Below are 24,123 nucleotides of genomic sequence, written 5' to 3'. Positions count from 1 at the left end.
GGTGACCCCTTCTTAAAGACCAAGTTCAAAGCTCCCTAGAAGATACCCCGAGAGAATGTAGCATGGACTTGCACAGTGGGGTCTTGGTTAGAGTGAGAAAATGTCCTGAGGTCCATAGCCCCTTGACTAGGGGGTACTGGGGAGAAAAGCATTGCTCACATGATTTGGATAAGGGATCCTTAGACCAAGGGACTGTAAGAATTCTCTTCAATAATATCAGAATGTTCCCAGCATGTACCATCTATCCATCCATCCATCATCCATCCATCCATCCATCCATCAATCCATCTATCCATCCATCATCATCCATTCATCATCCATCCATCCATCATCCATCCATCCATCCATCCATTCACCCATTATCATCTATCCATTCATCTATCCATTCATCATCCATCCATCCATCCATCATCCATCCATACGCCTGTCTATCATCATCATCTATATACAGGGTCAAGTGTAACATATTTGAACTTGCTATGTAGTCAAAGATGGATTTGAACTTGCTATGTAGTCAAAGATGACTTGGAACTTCTGGTCCTCCTGCCTCCTTGCCTCTGTTTTCAAAGAGTAGGGATTTCAAGTGTGTTCCACCACACACTGCTGCATGCTATTCATTCGTGGCTAATAAATAGGAACTATTACGGATGTGCCAGCATATCTTAATGGAGTATACATAAGGAAATTAAAAACTAAAATAGAAGTTCTGCGGTCTCTGTCCCACTCTGTGGGGGGACAGACTTGTTCACTCCTGTGCTATTGTTGAACTATTCTAAATCCTGGGTTTGTATACATAAGGAGTAGCAACAATGCATAACTCCAGTCCATGCTTCCTTCTCTAATTAGGGCACTCCACACCTCTCCAGCCATGGCTGACTGACACAGCCATCTGTTATAAAAAAGAATCCTGATGGTTTCTTGACAGAGAGTCAGGAATGTCTACTCCCAAGCATCTGCAAGGCGATGCTAAAGGAAGTCGCACTGGTGACTTTTCTCAGCCCTGTGACGAGATACCTTAGTGGAGCGGCTAAGGGGTGGGAGGGTTTCTTTGGCTCCCAGTTACAAGCAGAGAAGCATGATTGAGGTCATGACAGAGTGGCCCCATCAGTACGACTTCCCATCTCAGCGGAGCAGGAAGCAGAGAGCTGTAGCTTGAAGGAGAAGCTTTGACCCTCGGCACCCCATCCCCTCCGGTTAGGCTCCACCTACTCTAAGGTTTCTGCAACCCTCCTAAAGGGCACCGCCCTCCGGATACCAAGTGTTCAAATGCTCAAGTCTGTAGGAAAGACTTTACATTCAAACCCTAACTGAAGAACAGTAAATTATGCTTTTTAGGTAGAGACTCTATTTTCATATTGGAAGCTTCTGCAGAAATAGACCTCCCTGCACTCTGCCCACGGTCCCTCACTGTGATTATTCTTGGATTCTTACACCCCCCCCCTTTTTTTCCCTTCATGCTATTAAACCCATCAGGCTGAAGCACAGCTTTCTTTCTTGCCCAGTCCATGAGGACTGCAGACTCTGCCGGAGGGTTTTACGGAGTGTATGATTTCCAGTATACTTCTGCTGTTGCACAGAATGCCAGCCTGACTGCTGGGACGAGCCTGACGAGCTCTCAGACAGACTGCTACATTCGCCTTACTTCACTTTGTGTGTGTACACAGTGATCAGAATTTTAGCCTGGGAGGTTTTGTAGGGGGTATGAGGGTGATGACTGAGGAAACAGAGCCCAAAGTTAGGCTCCTTGATCTGGAACACCGTGGTCACTCTCTGGTCCCGACTTTTCTGCCCTGGTTTCAGAATAAAGGACTGGCTAGTGGAATAGAGCTGGGTTCTCATTCTAAAGAGAACAGTCTTTAAACAGAGTATGAATCCATGGTTGTGAGGGTGGTTTTGCCATGCAGACGTGACTTCTCCATCCGAGTTATAAAATGCTATACAACCCTGCTGCTCCTCCTTTGGGTTCAGGACCCGTAACCTGACCAACCACAGCACCAAAGGTCTTATCACAGGAAAAAAAGACTCTAGTTGCAAAAAGGAAGGGCCTCGTATGACAGCTGCTCTCCCCACTGCTGTCTTCATTCTTGGTTGTTTCGTCCTTCTAGCCATCATGAAGGATGGGTGGGGACAGACAAACACCATGGTTGGTCCCCAGTGGCTCTTACGGATTCCCAGCAGGATTTATGTATTGGTAAACAAAGCTCATTTATGTGTTGGTAAGAGAAAGGATTTCTTGGACAAAGGTTTGAACACAGAACTTCTCCAAACATGGACAGCTATGACTCTTTCCCTACTGAGTTTGGTCATGGCTGCCAGAGTATTATGGTGGTGGGATACGGTTGTGTGTTGAGAGGCCAGAAACACTTTCTGTTCGGGAAGAATGCTAGAGAACAAAAATGTTCTTTTCCACTTATTTGTCAATACCAGGGTGGGTAGGACTGCTTTCTGCATCTCTCATCTCTCCTTCTCCTCACTTCTCACTTTCATTCTGTCTGTCATTTTCTACAGTGTTACATTAGGCAACCAGAGATGCTGGCATTTTACTCTGTCCATGGAGAAGTCTTGCACTGGGCCTCCATATACTACAGGCTCTGTTTGTTCTATAGGAAAGTCTGGGAGATGGGAGGCACAAGAAAACATCTGTAATAAAAGATATTTACATGCACGGGTGGAGCTGAACTCTGGGAAGGGCCAGGCCCAAGCCTTTCCTTTTCCTCAGGCCTGACTCCACCAAAGGATAGCCTCATCTGAACTACGTTTATGCTCGATCACTCTGGGTCAGTTCAGAACTGCTCAGTTCTGGTTATATGTTGCCTGAGGAAGGAGGTCTGGGGGACACCTAGGGCATTGTCATGACAAGACAGAGAGTGGAGATCGCCTCCATTTCAAACATGGATGAGTGTGGGTGCTTTGAGCAGCCGTGGAAGGAAGAGGTCAAGATCGATGGATGAGAATTCACAGAGGTTAAGTTTAGTAGGAGATGACTGTTTAATAGTCATAGTGTCTAAGTGGCTTGGGCTTTCTAGAGAGTTGTAACTATCACTGGCCGATATAGATACTGGTAGCCACACCACTACATTTCAATGAGATAGACAGATATGATCACTCACACACACACACACACACACACACACACACACACACACACGAGCGAGCAAGTGCATGAGAAGAGGTATATAACTGTGTTCTGATATTTTCCTTTCCCTCACTTGAAGACCATGTTACCCAATGCTAAATCCTATCAGGGTTGATTGCTTCTCACACAGCCCTGTATCATTACCGCAACATCCTCCAGGAAGGAACCAATCTAATTATGCGAAAGAATCTATCTATAGTAGTATGCAATAATAGACAAGTAACTAAGCCTAACTAAAGTTCTCTAAGCCTGATGTCCACAACTGTAATTCGAGTACTAGCATGCCTATCTTACAGGAAATTCACAGAAGAAATGATTATATATATATATTAAAACACGTAGGAGCACGTCTTTATAGCAGGTGTTCACCAATGTTACCTGATACTATGTAGACTTATTCATAGATGACAAGCACACTATATTAAAACATTACTAGAACACAAAGCTATGCCTATGTGCATATGTCTTTAATAACCATACAAACACCATTCAAGAAGCATCCCAGAGTAGCAATGGGCCATCACTACCAAATTCCTGACTACATAACAGAAAGTGTGCTTGATTGTCTCTGTAATTAACCAAACCACAACCCCTTTAACACACAGGTCTTCAATCCTAACCCTTGAATCAAGTGAAACCTCCAAGACTTGGCTTAGTGAAGGGGAGGGACCGTCCAAACAGACGTAGGGACAAAACAAGTTGCTATCCACTGGCTTTGTAGGCAGTAAGTTGCTAAGAGACACAAAGAAGGAGGTTAGTGATGGAGACTGCAGGCTTCCACCTTAGCCACAGAGACTGCCCTGGGGTCAGAAGGACGGGGCTACTGCTTCCTTACCTGGTGAGCTTGGTGCCAATCTGCTGTCTGAGCTCTAGCCGTTCCTCGTCGGTCTGTCTGGGCAGGATGTTCTTTTCTTCTAGCTCTCGCTTAGAGGGCCTGTTGCTGAGTTTGATGGCTAAGGAGTCCTTCCTGCAGACCTTCATGGCCAGCGAGCCTGGAGGAGGGAAAGATCAATCAGTTACCAGAGACACCCGAATGCCCATGATGCCAACTGAGGGCGGGTTATAAAGCAACAGGCAGGGGGCAGACACAAAGGCGTCATACCCAGGAACACTGAAGTCCAAGTTCTTAGGGTTGCTGCCATCATCAGGCTTTAGGTAACCCACAGGTTGAGTATGGGGCATATTGGGAGGGAAGGGGAACCTGTGACTGGATCTCTCCCTTCGGAAATCTCCAGGATGCAGCCACATCACAAGGGAGGACTGGCCCAGCTGTGAAGTGCCATAGAGGGGAGAGGAACAGATAGGAAAGACTCCACAGAGGAGGGCTGCCGCCAGGAGAGTGGGTACTCCCACCGAGGGCAGGCTGGTGGGAATCCACATCTGCATATGTTCGGTGGTAACACAGATGATGGGAACCATCAGGAGACAGACCAGAGCAGCTTCCTGGAACTCAGGACATCCAAAGGGAGATAACACTGTGTGGTGGTCAGTGTGGGACCATGTGGGGTGAGAGCAGAGCTGAGGATTGGGAGAGGAACAATATTCTGGGATCGCTCTTTCTTTGGAATGCACGGGTTCCCGAGCATCCAGGACTGCGATAAACCCCTGGCTTCAACCAGAGTTGACTTTGCTCTTTAGTGAGCAGTCGGGAGAGGTCTAGAGGCATTCTGGGTTGTTGAAGGTCAGTTAGGTGGCAGTCAGGTGGTTGGTCCTGTCGTCTAGTTGGTGAAGACCCTTGAAGGCAATGCTCAGCATCACCTTTAAACAGAGAATGATCTGGCTCTAAAGGTCTAGTGCATGAATGTGAGACTCCAACTCTTGGGCGCCACCTGACACGCAGGCTCAGCAGCTGTCCCCTTCCACTCCTGGGTCACTGCAGCCCCTGACCGCACCTTTCTGGTTCTTTCTCCTGCCTCACTTTTACTCTTTCTTCTCCATTATTTCCATTTACCAGTAAAATGGGTACCATGTTGATGTCCTAAGCGTGCTTGAAGATAGAGCTATGGAGACACAGTCTTAGCTCATTGCTGGGAATACACCATCCAGGCAACATGTGACTGCTATCCTAATACATTCACTTATTAAACAATTGCCCCACATCAGCTATAGCTATCCTCGCACCATTAAACCCTACTTATTCACGGTCAGAGTGATAGATTACCAACTTGCTTTCTCTTTTTCTCAATATAGTTAAAGGTTTTCAGTGGAGAATTTAAATTCAGGTCTTCTAAAGCTGGTGAGCTTCCCTTGAACACGAATATACTGCGTATACAGTAGCTAGGTTTACACACATACAGTAGATTTTTTCAAGCTCTCCCCTCCCTGACCCCTTATTGTTTGAAAAAGAGGGTTATATTTCGAGAAAGCAACCAAGGCATAGGTAGGGGGTGATAAAATAGCTGTGTAATGTATGAGATTTATGCTCCCTTATAACTGCTTAAGGGACCTGGAGAAGTCACCTGAGCCGTCCTGTGACCTAAGGCCCACTTAAAACCACATCTTCAGGCAGCTGCTCTGTGCTACTTCTACAGTCCCACATGCCCTCCCTCCCCCCGTCATGGGCAGCCTGCTTGCACGTACTGGTGTACAAAGAGGCATCATCATCTTCATCTTCCTCTTCTTCCTCCTCTTCCCGGCCATACAGGCCGGGCGAGTCTTCATAGTCAGGTTCATGAGGCACATTTTCCTTATTGTCATCACATTCAATCACAACAGTTGGCACTTGTCTTATTTCCGGAAGGCCCATGGGTCCTGCTTTTGTGATGCCGTCACTTGAGTGCAAACCAGAACTGTGGTAAGAAGTGGAACAGGGGACTCGTTGCTCAGAGCTGCATAAAAAGAAAAGGAAGAGGAAGTTCACCTTAGTTGTCCCTATCTCTGAGACAAAGGTCACCCAGGCCATGTGATGGATTGCTTATCTGACAGCTAGTCCCTTTAGGGCAGTGCTTCCCTGGTGGAGGAGGTAGCCTGAAACAAAACAGAGGAACACTATGGATGGTGGTGATGGGTATACAACAACGTATAGCCACTAGATGGCACACTTTGAACCAGTGAAGGTGGGGGTTGCTCCTCTGCAAGCCACCTACCTTCTAACTGGGGGAAGGATTAACTTGATCTCAGATAGAGGCTAGTAAGTGAGGTTCTATTTTTTCAAAAGCTACGCAGAGCAGCGGCAGGAACAGAGAGTGAGGATAGTCTGACACGATCTGGATGGAGACGCAGAGGAAGAGGAGAGCTGAGGTAGATGGAAGGCTGAGCCCTGTGTTTGTTGGACATCAAGGTGGACATGGCTGTGGACCACCTCCAGGAAGTACTCTTCCTAGGACAGTGTCAGGGTTGAGCAGGCAGTCATGGGTAACCACAGCCCAACTCCTCCCCCGCCCCACCCTACTGGTCAGTTTTGTAAGAATGATGCCCTCGAAGCCAATGCTGATCTAATATATTTTCAGTGAAAAAGACGCCTAAAGCATCCACTATTAGACAACTGGAAACTATAAACCATTTATGGTTTCCTCATAAAGCCTATGTGAAGAGCTCATAGCAACGTAGAGTCCTTTTGAATGAAGTCTAAGACACCCCAAGAACAAGGCTCACAGAGTCAGCCAACCAGAACTCAGGTGGGCTCACTGAGATCAGGGACCCTGTACGGGTCTGACCTAGGTCCTCTGTATGTATGTTCTGGTTGTGTAACTTAGTGTTCTTGTGGGATTCCTAACAGTGTGATCAGGGACTGTCTCTAACTCTTCCCGCCTTTGGGACCCTTTTCCTCCTACCGGGTTGCCTCATCACATCAGCCTTGATGTGAGAATACGTGCCTGTTCTTATTGCAGCTTGTGATGACATATCTAGTTGATGTTCCGCTCTTTTTTGAGGGGAGGTGAATGGGGGAGGGGTGGGGGAGAGGGGAAGTTAGGGGGAGGAACTGGGGGGAGGGGACGGAGGGGAAACACCTAGTTGAGATGTGATATATAAGAAGAATAAATATAAAGGAAAAACAAAAAACAATAAATGCGTTATAATATTAAAAATAATAATGGGAGTATGGAGTCAGAAACAAGTCACTGTTTCCTTCTTTCCTTCTTCCCCTCCTTCCCCTTCCTCTTCCCTCCTTCCCTCCTCCCCTCTGTCCTCTTTTTCAGTACTGCGATTGAACCCAAGGCCTCACATATGTGTGTCAAGTGCTCCATCATTGACATACATCTCCAGGTCACATACAATTTTTATTCCTTTTCAGAATCATCAAAAAATAGAGTTTATATCCTTATTTAAAGACTTCTGAGCCCAGAAAACTCAATGTTCCTATCAAAAAGTATTTGATATTCATAAACAAGTGGATTGTGAAAGTATATTATATATCAGAGCGTTGGGTTAAACCATTTGATCCTAAAGGAATCTTACTATGCTGTATGAAAACATGAGTTTCCCTGGAACCTTTCAATTATGTTCTGAGTTATTGCTGTGTCTAATTTAAATTCAATTAACTTCCTTCCTTTCACTGTTTCCAAAGGAGTTGCTTTTCTCTTTGTATTTTCCACATAACTCTTCAGTGACACAAATGGGAGATCCAGTTAACACCGTATGAGCTATGTTATTCGAGGCAGCGAACAAAATCAACTTGAAGACAACAGTTACCGAATGGGACAGAATCCTGTATTTACAACAGTGCAGCGTTTTATTAGAGATTAGTGGTTAGAGATGCCCCATTTCCCAGCTAATTGCACACACAGCAATGGGAGCCACGGGGAGGCAGGACACATGATGGGTGGTCTCTAGGGTGATGAGTACAATGTTTAACCATAAATTGGACTGAGTGGGCATCTTACTGCTTTGCCCTTCGAAGCTACCCTTCCTACGGAGCAAAGATAGCTGCTACATCCTAGCTGTGTCTGGACATCTTTCTTGGGTGTCATGGAGAGTAGGCGTGTATGGAAGAGACACAAGTGGGATATCATGGCTTGTGTTTTGTCCCAGCCTTGCCTACTCCTCTCTCTATCTTCGTAATTTAATTAACACACTCTCTGAAAGGCACAGAGCTTAGAATAGACACCTGGGAGTTCGGGATGGGGAGCGGATAATAGGTATTCTTGTTTGGTGTGAGAAAATGTTGGAAGTCAGGAAACAAGAATGCCTGGAGGCAAGAAACTCCAGAGTGGGTCCAAAGGAAAGGAGAGAGGGGATGAAGGAGATTCAAAAGCCAACCTTACAGGTGGCATGGAGGTTCATGGACCCCATAGGTCGTAAACTTGAATACTTGGTCCCTAGTTAGTAGAACTGCTTGGAAGGAGTAGGGGCTGTGGTCTTGTTGGAGGAGGTATGTCCCTGCATCTGGGCCTTGAAGTTCAAAAGCGCACACCATTCCCAGTTAGCTAGCACTCTCTCTCTCCCCCTCCCTCCTCCCTTCCCTCCAAGTTATGTGTAGATAACAACATAAGCTCTCAGCTCTTGTTCCAGTGCCCTCTTGCCTCCTTGCCCACTTCCAAGCCTTCTGCCACAATGGGTCATTGACTGTAACCCTCGGGAACTGTAAGTCCCAGTTATAAGTTGCCTTGGTCATGGTGTCTCTTCACAACCATATTAAAGTCACTAAGACAGATGGTCTATGATTTTAAAAAAAAAAGTCTGTGGTTTTTCTTCTTGAAGACAGGAATATGAGATCGGGAATAGAACAGGATTCTACAGGAGGGGACCCCTAGCTGTGTTGACAGATATAAAGCACCTGTCACCTCCAGCATTGAAAAATAGGGACCCCCCATATAGGTGGCTAACAACTGCCTGGTACAACATTGTAAACACAGCTGCCACTGGTGGGTCATCTTCCTGAAGTGTCATCTACCATGTGCCAGAATTCCTCAGTTTGTGTAAGCAGGAAAATCGTGTCTTCTACATGAATCCATCAAAATGTCTGAACTGATTTCCCTAATCAGTATCGAAGCTGGGGGTGGTCTTAGCTTCTGAGAAGCAGTGGCCCTGAGGACTGTCCTGAGCATTATAGACTATCTAGTATTGAAGCTGGTGTCTATCCACTAGCCCTTTTGGATCCTCAAGAGGATGAAAAAGGAAGTGTGCTCCTAAAGAGAATATGCCCTTGAATTACCATGCTCACTTTAGTAGGGATTCTGCCCTATTCCAATGCTTGACTGTTTACTCTTTGATTTTCTTGGTAACTGAGGGTAGTGGCACATGTCTATAAACCCAGCACTCAGGAGGGTGAAGCCTGCATGGGAGACTATCTCAACACACACATATAAACATATATACATACATGTATATACATACACACACACTATACATACATACAAACATACACACACACACACACACACACACACACACACACACTCCTGCACCCTCTCTCCCAGAAACACTCCATTAATGGATATATCACAATGACTAGCATTTGATAACCTGCTGCCGTTTCTGTGTATCCCTGGTCAGCAATCACCAGCATCACGTATAACAAGCACCAGCTTCTCCCTCTGACTTTGCAGCAGCCTACAAGGTCAGAAAACATCTCTGCCCATTTAACTGAGGCGGAATCAAAGACCAGGAGGTCCAGCTAGTGATTGGCCCACAGTCTTCCTGGCTCCATATCCTGGCTTCCAGTACCATCCCTATTGGTCACTCAGTCAAGCACAACCTAGGACACTGACAGATACTAAAAGACGAAATTGGGTAGGACCACCATGACTGATTTCACCATCAGAGATGGAGAGTGCCGGGAAGATATAGGCTACGGGTCAGCCTCTGTATTGTATAAGTTGGTACTCATCACATACAAATCCCAGATAGTTTCAGAAATATGGGTTTTTGGTTCCTAGGACAGAGAACAGGTGGGAAAAATGAATTCACATAAACCGTTACAACTTCTAGAGAAAGGAACTCTAAATACACCCCCTAGTCAGGAAGGCTGAGTACCCTAGCCTATTTAGGGAACAGCACAGCTTCCTGCTGACTAAAGTCCAAGAAAAAAACAAATGTTCTACTGGTGTGCTTCTCATCTTAGCAGGCTAATCCTGGGCCACTGGACAGTGTGCACCCGCTTTCTTAAAACGAAGCTGATGAACTGTTTTCTTGGGCTTTGGTGGTTATTTCTGACATTTCCAGCCTCGGGCTCTGTAATTTGTAGCATAATTTCTCACACGTTTTTTTGATCTCTGAGAGGAAAAGGGCCGACTGCTTTCTCTCTCTCCTCTGAAAATCTCTTCGGAATGCATGGGGATGAAATTACAGCTCATTCCTGCTGGAACCTAATTTCATTTTCCATGTCATATTTGTGGGTAATAAATTTTCTCTATCCTTTGGGGGAGATAAATGTCTTCTTGGTCCATTTTAACCACAGATTTGTGCCGGAAAGCAATATCCCTTTATTATATGTTGATCGGTAGGAATGATGTTACAGTTATCCTCAAAAACTTTTAGGGAGATTAAGGATTTAAAATAGTGATTCTTTTCTTCTTCTTCTTCTTCTTCTTCTTCTTCTTCTTCTTCTTCTTCTTCTTCTTCTTCTTCTTCTTCTTCTTCTTCTTCTTCTTCTTCTTCTTCTTCTTCTTCTTCTTCTTCTTCTTCTTCTTCTCCTTCTATCTCCTCCTCCTCTTCCTCCTCCTCTTCCTCCTCCTCCTCTTCCTCCTCCTCCTCCTCCTCCTCCTCCTCCTCCTTTTGGTGTGTGTGCACACGTCTTTGTGTGGGTACATGGGTATGCATGCAGGTATGCAGAGGCCACAGCCTTAGCTGCTATTCCTCAGGAGTCGTCTGGTCTGCTTTCTGTTTTGAGACAGAGGTTCTCGGTGGCCCGCGGCTCACCCAGTAGGCTAGAATGACTTCCTAAGGAGCTCCAGGGACTTGCCCGACTCATATTCTCTGCACTGGAATTATAAGCATGAACTATACCTTATTGTTTACTACCTGAATTCGGGTCGCTGTGCCTGCTAGGCAAGGACTGAATTGCCCAATCTATCGTCCCAGCCTATAACAGTGTGACTTTTAATTTCACAACTTGCCCTTAGTTCTTTATGTGGACTGTGGGGGTGTTCATTTGCTAGTAATTCCCCACTCGTGGATGGTCGGCCACGGGGCTTTCTCCACACCACTTTATTGCCATTGGATGGAGACAAAGCAACATCTGGATGTTCTCTTGAAAGGGGACCTTCTGACAAATGTCGGCAACTGCTTGCTGATATTTCCACACTAATTTCTTTATGAATTTTTTAAAAAATAGGCTCTGTGTCTTGCCTCTCTCCAGAACATAATATGAACGGCCAGTCTCTTAATTTTCAGAGACTACAGAGTGATTTTTTTTTTTGAAGACATGTGACCGTTTGAATGGTAGGAGAATGAATATCAGTCTGTTTCTCTCCTGTTTTGTCATTTTGCAAGTGTATTTGCTAGGGTCCATGTCCATGTTTATATGTGTGTATGCACAGGGGCGTATGTACACGTGTGTGAAGGGCAAAGGTTGGCATTAGGTATCTTCATTTCTCTTTCCTTTATTTTTTAGAGACAAGATCTCTTACTGAGCCCAGAGTGCATCTGTTCTGTTAGGACTGGCCAACTGGCCAGTGAGTTCCAAGGGGCTTCCTGTCTCCCATCTGGCCCCAGTGCTGGAGTTACAGACATGCACTGTTAGACATGCATGGGTACTGGGGATCTGAACTCGGATCCTCACACTTGACTGGCAAGCACTTCAGCAACCGAGCCACCTTATCAGTCCCTGTCATTTTGTTTTTCAGACAGGGTGTCACTGGCTAGCATAGGATGGCCTCGAACTTGGAATCCTCTCACATGAGCCTTCCTGGTACCAGGATTACAGGGTTGCTTCCCCCTGTATTCTTTATCTGTATCCTACTTGATTGACAGCTGAGGCAAAGAAGAGAGGCAATAGCTTTTACTTTCCTATTGAGATGGGAGGACACAATAAAGAGCGTTCTGCTCATGGGCCTCTCATCAAAAATAGGACCATTTTATACTTGAGCTTTCTAAATGCCTCTGTATCTGTGATTTAGTTGGTAAACATCGGGTCTCTCATTTTGGGCAAACTCTCGTGTACATTGATTTTCACAGAGCTTTCTCAGGCTGTTTTAGCTTCTAGGGAGACTCCAAGGGCAAATCAAATCATTTGTCCTTGTGAGTTTAATTGTTATTGAGAAAACAGATGATGAGCCAATAGGTAATTAACATGTAAAGCAGGGTTGGGACACTAGAGGAAAATAGAGCAGGATAGAGGGAAGAGAATGATGGTGATGACATTTTGTCCCTCAAGGCTAGAGCATGCAGTTGGTAATCTCTCTTCCATCTTTAGCCTGCTCTCTCTGCACACCTCCCCACCCACCACCATGTGCTCTACTCGTCCAAATTATCCAAAGACAGTTGTATCGCCCAAGTCTAGAATCCAAACCCACCTGTATGTTTCCTAATAAACTCTCATTCTGGTGCTCTTCCCAGCAAAGTGCGTTTGCAAAAGAATAAGTGGGTTGTAGGAACGTCTGCCCTTCTTGCCTTTTATTATAGAAGCACACTGTTGTGAGTTTGCTGTGTAAATTGAATCGCATATCCAGCCTGCTTGTAGGAGGGAAAATTCAGACTGGCTGTTAGGGGAAATAATGGACTTCGTTGGCTTTTTGGAGAGAAGGTAGACACATGGTTAGTAGGAAAACTCAAGGCCTGGGGTGAGAAGACCTGGGTTCATATCCTAACTGCGATCATAGTAATCATACCCTTGTTAACACTGCAGGGTTTGAAAATATTTATTTATTTGTGTGTACGTGAGTACATGCCTCTGTGCCTGTGGGGAGGTCAGAGGACAGCTTTCAGGAGTTGTTTCTCTCTATCCACTGTGTGGGTCCCAGGGATTGAACTCAAGTCATCAGGCTTGGCAGCGAGTGCCTTTACCTCCTGAGTCAGCTCACTGGCCTAGTCTGCAAGTTTGAGGGAAGATGGATCCAGATTGCAAACTAATGGCATGTCTTCATGGGATGCATGGAGGACTTACGTTAGCTGTGATGGTGTGTCAAAACATGTCCCTTAGCAGACTTACAAAGGAGGGTGAAACTGTTCTGTGTGCTTATGTCTGTTGTGGTATCTGGAGCTCCTCAGGTGATGGGAGTAGAAATCTACTTTTACCTCTGGGAGGCTAAGACCTGTGGTGTTTGATTAAATAGTGCATGAGATTTAGAAACCTGATTGTGAGATTCAGGCCCTAGAGTCCTTCTGCCCCAGTCAATGATGCTTGTTTCCCTCCACTTCTATGACCTTGGACAAATACCTTGGGTTTTTCACTCTGACAATGGGGAAAAAAAAATCACACTGTTATCTATCCCTTACTGGTATTCTGTAGCACAGCCACATTCATTTAAATGTGTTAAAGTTTATCATTGTATCAGTTAGGGTTTTACTGCTGTGAACAGACACCATGACCAAGGCAACTCTTATAAGGACAACATTTAATTGGGGCTGGCTTACAGGTTCAGAGATTCAGTCCATTATCATCAAGACTGGAGCATGGCAGCATCCAGGCAGGCATGGTGCAGGAGGAGCTGAGAGTTCTACATCTTCATCTGAAGGCTGCTAGAAGAATACTGTCTTCTAGGCAGCTAGGGTGAGGGTATTAAGCCCACGCCCACAGTGACACACCCATTCCAACAAGGCCACACCTCCAAATAGTGCCAATCCCTGGGCCAAGCATATTCAAACCATGGCAATCATTATCGTCAATAGTCCAGTGAGAATTCACAAAAGCCCCACCTCAGAGGCTAGGATGGGATGCTTTATGTTTATCTATGGGTTTAACAGTTACTCAGCCAATGGGAAGAGGGCCAGTGGCCACAAACCGTGATCCAGAAATTACTAAGAGCTAAATGTCAAGGAGTTCTGATATGACTAGTTTAAGACAGATCTAATGAGCTCACAGGTCTGTCCTCAGGGAGATTAGTAGAAACTGGAGTGACCCTTGGATGACTAATAATGTTCAGGAAACCATGAATCAGAGCAACATAATGAGAAAGGCTCAAGAGCTAGGATGGGACCCATAGATCAGTGGATAATTGCTCCAGGACTAAAGGAGGGGTGCAAATAGCTCACTACATAGAACCAGTATTAGCATGCATTTAGCTTCCAGAATGCCAGTCCGAGACACTGCAAATCAGGACTCTACACAATAGGATCTGGGTGAATCCTTGTCACACATGGGCCACTAAAAGTTCCTGATCATCATACTCTAGTGCTGTTGAAGAGACTCACAGAGTACCATCCAGAGCAAGCCATTGTAGATACTCCAGGTCAGTGGTTCCCATCCCAGAGCCATCTTGTTATTCAGAGATAGTTTTAGTTTCACAACTGGAAGATATAGTGCTGTGTTCACGGGTGTTGATTTATTTCACATTTCTGCCAGCTGGATGGCTTGTCCACTAAGTAGAGAGGTGAGGTCTTACTCACTATGAGATCATCTTGCGTTGAGACCATATCACACCCCTTTCAATAGCAGTTAAAGCTGAAAGACACTGTGTGTAGGTAGCACTTCAGGGTAAGTCTATATCCTTGGTAAATCTGGCTTCTAAGAAGCAAGGGCAAATACTGAGCCAGAAGTTCACGGGATTTTGAGGTTCTCTTGTATGGACAGGGAATAATTTTCCCCAGAAACACATTTTATGCAATGACACATGCCCTTCCCTGTGCTACAAACAAAATACAACTTCAAATCGATGCCAATTTACCAGTTGAGTCACACTGAGAGTTTTATTTTGCTAGGGCAATGAGTCGTGTCTGCTCTTTACCGAGGGACATTCTGATTTGACAGCAAAACATTACAAATGTGAGTTAATGCAGTCAATGTGCCATGCTGGCAAGGCTGAGAGAAACTGTGGGACCACCAAGTTCAGGACCAAGTGTCATTCTTTAGAATTCCCTGTGACCTTGAGACAATGTGAAGGAAGGTAATATCATGAAATGGATCTGCCCTAGGATTATAAGTTGAACTGGGTTCTTTGGAAGCCTCAAAAATAACCACGAGATCACAGAATTTTAGAGACCGAAGGGATTTTTCTTTTTTCAGGAGGGTATGCTATAGATTTCAATTTCAATTTTAAACATCATGATCCTTTTTTTGTTATTCTCAATAAATTTCATCCCTAGCTAACTTGTAAAACCCAAATCAGATTGCATAAACAAATGATAAGTTTTATGTCTATACTTATTAATAATTTCAAGCAAAATATCATGTCTTTTGAGACAAGTTTCCATGTAGCTCAGGCTATCCTGGAACTTGCTATGAAGCTGAGGACAACCTTGAACTAACATTTTGGGTTTTTTTTTTTTTTTTTTTTGGTTCTACTTCTGAGAGCTGTGATTACAAACTGTTCCCAGTTTCATGGAGTGCTGGGGACTGAACCCAGGTTTTTGTTCATGCTAGATCCCTAGCTCCTGTTTGATTCCTGTGTGTCTGTCACAATGACTGGCATTCAGTGCTCAGTAGGTGCTGCCAGGAATTGCAGACAATTATAGGACCGTAGCTATTAGGAAGAGCTATTCTATTTCTAATAACTTCTACGTCAGAGTTAATAACCTACTTCAATATACACAGAGTAGAGTTACAGACTGACACAGGCCATTAGAATATTTCACCACTTACGTGGTTTTTCTCTGTGTAGGATTGCTGCTGATAGTAGGATAGTTTGTCCTCCCCTCTTCTTTGAGGTTTCACTGTATGGTCCAGGCTGGATTCAAATTTGTAATCTTCTGGCTGTGCCTCCTGAGTCTGGGGCTTATAGGGATGCACCATCTCTGTTGTCCAAGCTTTCTTATGGGTCTCTAAGTATCCTCACCAATGGTGATCACAATCTTCTACCATCTCTCCTTTACTCCCATTTCTATGATCAACCTTCTACAAACTTGGAATATAATTGCCAACTTAGCCCCGTTTCATAAGAAAAGTCTCATTCACCCATTTGGAGAGAGTTTCTGCTCCTCTCTCTGAAATAACTAGGATGTTCTCTTACTCCCCATTGTCTTAGTTAGGGTTTCTATTGCTGTGAAGAGACTCCATGACCAAGGCAACTCTTAGGACCAAAGGACAACATTTCAGTGGGGCTGATTTACAAGTTCAGTCCATTATCATCCTGGCTGGAAGCATGACAGCGTCCAGGCAGTCATGGTAGTGCAGGAGGAGCTGAGAGTTCTACTTCTTGATCTGAACGCTACTAGGAGAAGACAGACGGCTGTCTTCCAGGCAGATAGGAGGAGGGTCTTAAAGCCCACTCCACAGTGACACACTTCCTCCAACAAGGCCACACCTACTCCAACAGGGCCACTCCTTCCAATAGTGGCAGTCCCTGGGCCAAGCGTATTCAAACCACCACACTGGTCATCTGGCTCCATTTTTCTTTTAGCTGTCAGAGAACACAACCGCTTAAAGAACTGATTGTCCCTTTAGAACGGCTCCTCCCACCCTGTTTCCTTTACAGATGAGCTCCTTCAGTCTGACCTCCCAGGGTCTCAAGGCTCTGCTAAGAGGAGACCTCTCTCTGTTGTCTTCACTCTTTTCTCCCCAGTTCCAGACACAAAACCTGCTCTATAGCAGCTGCTCAGAAAAGAACTGTTGGTGGATTTCCCTATGACTCGGACTATGATTAGAAGGTGTTTCCCCAAATCCATGCATTAGAAAGTTAAGCCCCAGTGCAGCTGGGTTGAGATGTGGTTAGGTCATGAAGACCCTGCTTTTATGAGTTGGTTGCCCTTATCAAGGTGACCAGTGTCTTTATCCTGAGAGTATATTCATATTAAAAGCAGATATGACCCCCACTTCTCATGCTTGACCCCTCTCACATTCTCATTTTCCACCTTGAGAAGACACAGAAGGGAGGACCTCGCACCATGATCTTGGGACTTTCAGCTTCTAGAGCTAGGGAGAATATGCCTGTGTTGAAAGAGTGGCCACCCAGGTTGTGGTACTCTAAGGGCATCCCCTGGCAAACATGTATATGAACTACTGAGTGAACCACACTGTCTCTTTGAGCACTGTGCTGGAGATGGGCGGGGGAAGGGGCAGGCGCTGGGGTAGGAGAGGACTGCGGCAGCACAGGTGAAGATAATAGGCAGAGGAGAGTGTGGCATCAGGAGTCAGGAGCCTGGGGACAGAGCTGCTGATGCAGACATCTCTACACTGCAGAACGGATAGGATTTGCTGACAGTCAGGTGTGGGCCTTCCTGTGGATGACCCCCCAGGTTCCTATGTGAGCAACTTCAGGTAGGAACCTGCCTTTAATTAAGGAAGAAAAGACTTCTTTAAAAGCATAGGTCCCTTGAGGAGCCTTCTAGAATCCCTTCATATCCCACTTCATTTTGCCCACAGGAAATGAGAGCGCTGAGCTTGTGGAATGGATTGACCCCAGAAAGAGTGAGCGGCTGGGATCAAAAAGTCCAAGTGCTAGGATGTATGCCAATTAGATTTCAGATCTTACTGCAGAGATTTGAAATAAGGAACAAGCATAATATTTAAAGTGTTAAAGCATCACTCTTGAAGAAGATACGAATAACCCATCGAGAGAAATAAAGGAACACACACACACACACACACACACACAGCCTCCAATAAGATCAGATCAAATCCATTTTCCATGTGCCTTTTAGAGTCACTGAAGAAAAATTTTATGTGCTATATATTTTTGCTTAATGCTCACGTCATTTATCTGACATTTGTGATATGTTGTGTAATGAACTGACTGATTAGGACTGATTAAACCATTTGATCTTCACGAAGATCCCTAATGAGGCTGCTCTGTTAGTGTTATCCTTGTTTGAGGGATGAGAAAAGAAAGCCCATTGAGTCTACGCAACACACTTCGGGTCATGCCGCTAATAAGCCGTGTGTCTGAGCTTCAAATCCTGGTTCTGGGACGTGCTTATTTGACCATGAGGTACAATGAATATGAGCGCTCTTCGTGTCTGTGGGTAAATATAGACCTTGAATGTTTCTTGTTCCTGGGCTCTATGTTCCTCCCCCAAGCCCATGCTGTAAATAAACTACATGGCAGGGTCAGATGGGTAAAAATCTGAAAAGATTTAAGGTCATCTCAGAGGAATATGGGTAAGCCATCAGGCGGTCTAGTGAAGAAGCCCTTAGGTAGAGAATGTCAAGCTATCTTGAAAGATTTGAGAGCGTTTCCTAGAAAAGGGAGACCAGAAGGGAGGCCAAGGAAGTCCAAACTACAACAGGGAAAGCTTTATAAATTCCTTGAACCATTCCCAGAACGAGAAGATTGTCTTGGAACTCACCAAGGTTCCCCAAGCAGAGATTAGAGGACAAACGGGAATCCAATATGGACAGAGGATAGTTAGCTACTAACCTCCCTTTCATAGGCGAGACAAGATGATACAAAAGTGTGTGTCAGAACCCAGGTCTGTCTAATTTGCCATTTGATCCCACACTGCTACATCCTCAGGGTCAGATTCCATACAATCCTGGGATGATGCTCTACAGTCGACTTCCCAGGAGGCCTCAGGGGACAGTGATGATACTAATGAGGGATGGCTCATGGCTCTTCACAAGCACAAGGCTGTCACACTCAGCGATGTGTCTTCTCCTTGCAGTGCCCTTTGGGGGTCCCTGGAAACTGTCAGGTGGATAGGGAAATCATGCCTTTTTTTCTGTGAGACTTGGACAGTGAAGGCTGATAGCATGTTGGAGGGTGAGGACTACTGCCTCAGATAACAGTTCTCCTGTGACAGGACAAAGTGGCCTATGACCTTGATCTGCTCTCAGATCCTTTGCCAGTGCTGAGGGGACAATATGGATACTTAGAAAAATCTCTCCAACTTGTATTTATTTGGGAAGATTTTTCCCTCTCAGGATGAGTGTTCTTGTCAAAAGAATGTATGTATCGACTCTTTGTCCTGATGCTATATGAAGGGAGCCTATATCTTGGCCTGGGTGACACAAGTCACCCAGTGGCACAAGGTGGGAACAGTGTCCAGAGTGCTACAAAGGATGCAGGCCATCTTGCTTCAGCTGCCAACACCATGCTATGTCTCCTCTCCTCTCTCCCAGCACCTCTGTCCTGGTCTGTTCTGTGTTGGATTCATTTTACTAAAGAGCCCAATCCAATGAAGGACGTACAGAGCTAAACCATTGCTCTAAACTCCACTGAAACATGCCACAGACGCCCACAGGTACAGTGACATGGCACATTGGAAGTGAAAGTATGTTTAGTAATAGCCTAACATGCTGTCTCTGGTATTTTTGTTTAGATAATGAAAATTCATCTGAGACATAACTATTTATACTCTGGATAGTGGTCATAGGAGCACAAAATCACATGACTGGTATCTGTCTTAAGAAAGCATCTCTCTGTGTGTGTGTGTGTGTGTGTGTGTGTGTGTGAGAGAGAGAGAGAGAGAGAGAGAGAGAGAGAGAGAGAGAGAGAGAGACAGGGACAGAGTCAGGTAGAAAGACCTAGGTTAGAAGGGTTGCTCCCCCAATGAGCTATATAGGGTAGTGTTGTGGATAGCCCTGGGGCTAATTATATTTGATATCAATTCCATTCTCCTGTGAGGGGTTGTGAACAAGGAATGAGTCAGCAGTCAGGTGATTTCCGGTAAACCTTCTTCCCACCTTAATTTGTAAAATAAAGGAGAGCTGATGATTGGGCAGAAAGAGGGAAGGTGGAGCAGAAAGAAAGAAAAGAAGAAAGTTTGAGAGAGAGAGAGAGAGAGAGAGAGAGAGAGAGAGAGAGAGAGAGAGAGAGAGAGAGAGAGAGAGAGAGAGAGAGAGAGAGAAAGAGAGAGAATGCAGAGGAGGAGGAGGAAGAAGAAAAACAGAGCAAACAGAGCAGAAACACAAGGTCTGGAGGAAACACAAGTTCTAAGGGGTCTCTTAGAGGGAGAAGATGGTAGTGCAGCGGTAGATCTGCCCAATCTAGGTGCACAGCATGTATTCATATTAATTGGGTCGTGTTTTCATTGCTGGGCCATAATTGGGTTGGAGAGACTTACCACAACAGGGTAGTGCTTTTGAAACACGCATGTAGAAATAACAATTCTTTTAAGATTCACTCTTAATGTGTATGAGTGTTTGCCTGCATGCACGTGCAGCACACACATGCCTGGTGCCACAGAGGCCAGAAGAGGGCACCAAATTCCCTGGAACTGGAGTTACAATCAGTTGTGAGCGGCCATGTTGGTGCTGGGAACTGAACCCAGGTCCTCCGCAAGAGCAGTCAGTGCTTTACAGCCACTAAGCTGTCATACCAGCACCCACCCCCAGTAACAACTATTATATATTTTTGTTTCTTTTAATTTTCAATGTTACAAATGGACACTTTCATAAAATGCAATAAGTGTTTCTTTCTTTCTTTCTTTCTTTTTTTTTTTTAATGAAGCCTTTTAAGACTCAACAAATGAGCAAGCAAGGAAACAAACAAAAGGATCCTGTCTAATTGCTATAAAAATATTGAAAGGTGTGCTCTCCATTTCTGTAGTGCGGGTGCTGGGGGGGGGCATCCTTTGAGTAGGGTGGCATTGGGGAATTTAGCTTCTTTACTTAGTTTCCCTAGGTTGTGTGAGCAAGGACACAACACTGATGACTACGATGATGATGGTGGTGGTGTGTTTGTGTGGTATGTGTCAAGATGTCACTCAAAGCCTAAGCTAGTATTACCCTCCTTAACAACACTGGCAGCTAGAACCAGTGGCAAGGGGCCAAGTTAATAAGGGTGAATTAATAGAAAGCAACCCAACAGAACTGCCAGGGGCACCAGCTTCCCTTGGAGGCAGCTATTTCCCAACATACAACATTCTTGGCTGGGAGGCAGCCATGGTAAGCTTGTGCTTGCTACCCTACTGTAGCAGCTCATCCAGCCTTCCAGACCATGATTTTCCTGTCTGTATGTCTCAGCAGACAGCCATCACTGCCTTTGCTGACATACCCCCGGGACTTCGGATGGAAACAGTTTCTCCCTGTCATTAGGGAGCTTGGTTAAACAGTGTGCTTTGGAGTCATTCTGAGAGATCTCAGAGATGGCTTAGGCACAAGGTTGGGCAGCTGATGCACTGGCATATGACTCTCAGAAACAGTGAGGATAAAGGAGCTCCCTTAGTGAAGTCAGACAGCAGACCTGGGTCGGGGAGAATATTCTTTGCAGGCCTCTCAGAAACGCATCCGGAGGCAGTATCTGGCGAAGGATGGGGTCATTCGGGTGACTTCCAGATACCAGTGGCTCACATGTGTATCACCCGATTCTATGCTCTGCTTCCCGTTCTCCGATCTGCTTGTCCCTGCCATTCCCTCCCCACCTGCTCTCATCACTGCCTGTGGCGTTTAAACTGTTTCCAACGATCACTGAGTAGTCACACCATTAAAAGTAAGCCATGTGATATGGAAAATATAGAAGTATCCTCTCCCCATCCCCCACCTCAGGGCAGAGGAGATCACTACGAATATCCACACATGCACAGCCGCCTCAAACTGGCAGTGCTGTTTAGATGAACAATATGGTCTGGAACAGATATGCACATTACTCCTGTGTGTGTGTGTGCGTGTGCATGCATGTCTGCAGGAACATGTGCACGTGTGTGAGAAGGGCCAGGTGTGTCATTTCTCTGGCACCTCCCACCTTGCTTTTTGAGACAGGTTGTCACTGCGCTGGAACTAACTTACTGCCTAGTAAGTTAGGCTGGGTGGCTAATGAGCCCCAGAGAACTGTCTGTCTATGTCTTTTTATTTTATTATTATTATTATTTATTTGTTTATGAAACTGCAAGTATGTACCGTCGTGCCTGGCTTTTTTTATGAGGACTCTGGGGGATTGAACTTGGATCTTCGTGCTTGCAAGATTGTTCCTTACCAACTCCACAGCTGTTTTTTTTTTTTTTTTTTTAATTACATGTGATTTCTCAGGTAGTTTGACAATGGAAACATACTATTCTGCTATGTCCCTTCAAATTCAGGTTTGATATGGCTTCACTCTCAGTCCTTCTTACATTCCTCAGAGGGAAAGGAATGGGGCTTCCCACTCTAAAATCCCCAGGCTGCCCCTCTCTCAAGCAGTCCCCCTTTCCCCTGTTACCTTTCCAGCCTCTGCATGGTCATAGCAAGCGTCTTGTTCAGCTCATCGATCATCCTGCAGCCCGAGGGGTGCATGGGCAAGGTGCCGGTGGAGGATGGGAGATGCTGGCCGTGGCTGCCATACTGCAGCTGGTGCTGCATCTGGGATGGTAGGACAGTGTGGTGGTGCTGGGCCACGGCCTGCTGGCTGCTCTTCTGGGCTGCGTAGGATGCCAGAGTGAGCTCTGGCCCCCCTACAGGCATACAGATCAGGACTTTCTTTGGAGGTAGCGGAGGCGACAGTTTCACTGGCAGACAAGGCAATTTCACAGGGGCGCCAGGATCTGCGGCAGAAGGAGGATTGAGAAGTACATGTGAGTTGAAGAACCCAAAACATCATATGTGTGCATCCATGCAACCCAGAACATCATGTGTGTGTGCACCTTGGGATGGCAGCCACAGAGATAGGCTTCCTGGATACAACGTCTCAACCTAAGGCCTCAGCATAGTGTGGATGCTATTAAGGAAACATTTACTAACTTGTTTCTTGACCAGAGTATTCTGGAACCTGGATGGCATGAGAGATGGGTCTCAGAACCTGTTAACCAAGGCTCCTCAGCAGCCCAGGTAGGATGGCATCAGGAAGGTGCATGCCACGGGAACATGAGCTGATAATGAAGCCTTTCACGGGACCTGTCACAATTACTACATATTTGCTGTTGTTAAAGGAACACATTCTTTCAGCTGACAGGGTCCGACTCACCTCCACTGACATGGGAGAGAATCCAGTACTATGGTCAAGTCCCTCCCCATGAGCGACCATGCTGCCAGCCATAGTTCCTTACCTGTCACTGAGCAGTTGCTTTGTGCGACTCAGTGGTTACAGAATGTGACTTTGGCACACCAAGTCGGGGTGAGGGGTGAGAATGGTTGCTGGACTGGTGGGTCCCTTTGTGACTGATTACACTGCGTGGGTCCAGGTTATGGAGGGGTCTGGGGACACTCAGTCATTTATCATATATCAGACACACACATACACACACACATGCACACGCACACGCGCACACACACACACAACTGAGGTACTTATATATTTTCCCAATAACTTTGGTGATGAAAAAAAAAAAAAAGGTTGTGCATAGCAAACCACTAGGCACAGGGCACCTGGAGAAATCTGTGGCAGGAAGGCTGCCAGGTGGATCCATTCCGGGCTACAGAGGAAGAAGGTATCTCAAGAACCCTAAGAGCTTGGCAGACTCAGGAAGATAATTACTGTGTATGTTATTTCACATGTGAAGCCTAGATTTTAACTTTTATATATGTGTGAGTCTGTTTGTATGCACGCATGGTAGGTAGGTATACGAATGCGCATGTGTGTGTATGTGCGTGTGCCTGTGTGTGCAAGCGTGTGTTTGTGGGCATGAGTGTATATTGGTGTGTATAGGTATGTGCATGTGCTTTATGAAACAAGAAAGGGGACCATGAGAGGGGGAGAACACTTTTGGTGGGAATAAGGAGATAATAATAATAATAATAATAATAATAATAATAATAATAATAATGAGGGTAACGTAGTATATGATATATGATATGGAAATGAAAGGGAGGCTATGGGAGGGGCAGTATGAGGGGAGCAAGAGAACTGGGGAGGGAGTGAGAGAAGGTGGTCAAAGAAGCAAAGTATAGTTGAAAATGCTGTAAGGGACCTATCATGCTAGTGTTAAAAAAGTAATTCAACAGCAGCAACAACAACACAACCCCAGTAACCCTAGTATCCCCAGTATCCCCAGTAACCCCTGCCCTCCCAAAGGCTGCAAATGTGATCCATTAGCTCTGGGTTCTACGCCCAGAACAGCAAAAATCAAACACCGAAGAGTATCGCTGGTCTCATCTGCTGGCACTCAATATATATATATATATATATATATATATATATATATATATATATATATATATATAT

At 45.4% G+C, this 24,123-nt stretch overlaps 1 protein-coding gene across 7 annotated transcripts in view; it reads right to left on the bottom strand.

Moving 5' to 3' along the window:
* Positions 1 to 24,123, bottom strand: part of Phactr1 (phosphatase and actin regulator 1) — a 451,087-nt gene that overhangs the window by 35,730 nt on the left and 391,234 nt on the right. For all 7 annotated transcript variants that reach the window (XM_021215339.2, XM_029547344.1, XM_021215336.2 and 4 more), the window contains 3 exons: positions 22,186 to 22,507; positions 5,717 to 5,964; positions 3,972 to 4,128 (listed from right to left, as the gene is read on the bottom strand). In XM_021215339.2, coding sequence (XP_021070998.1) covers positions 3,972 to 4,128; positions 5,717 to 5,964; positions 22,186 to 22,507 — 727 coding nt within the window. The remainder of the gene's footprint in view (positions 1 to 3,971; positions 4,129 to 5,716; positions 5,965 to 22,185; positions 22,508 to 24,123) is intronic.

This window comes from Mus pahari, chromosome 16 (assembly GCF_900095145.1).
Source record: "Mus pahari chromosome 16, PAHARI_EIJ_v1.1, whole genome shotgun sequence".
NCBI lineage: Eukaryota > Metazoa > Chordata > Mammalia > Rodentia > Muridae > Mus > Mus pahari.
Note: the sequence above shows the minus strand (reverse complement) of the source record. Positions and strands in the feature narration are given on the sequence as shown.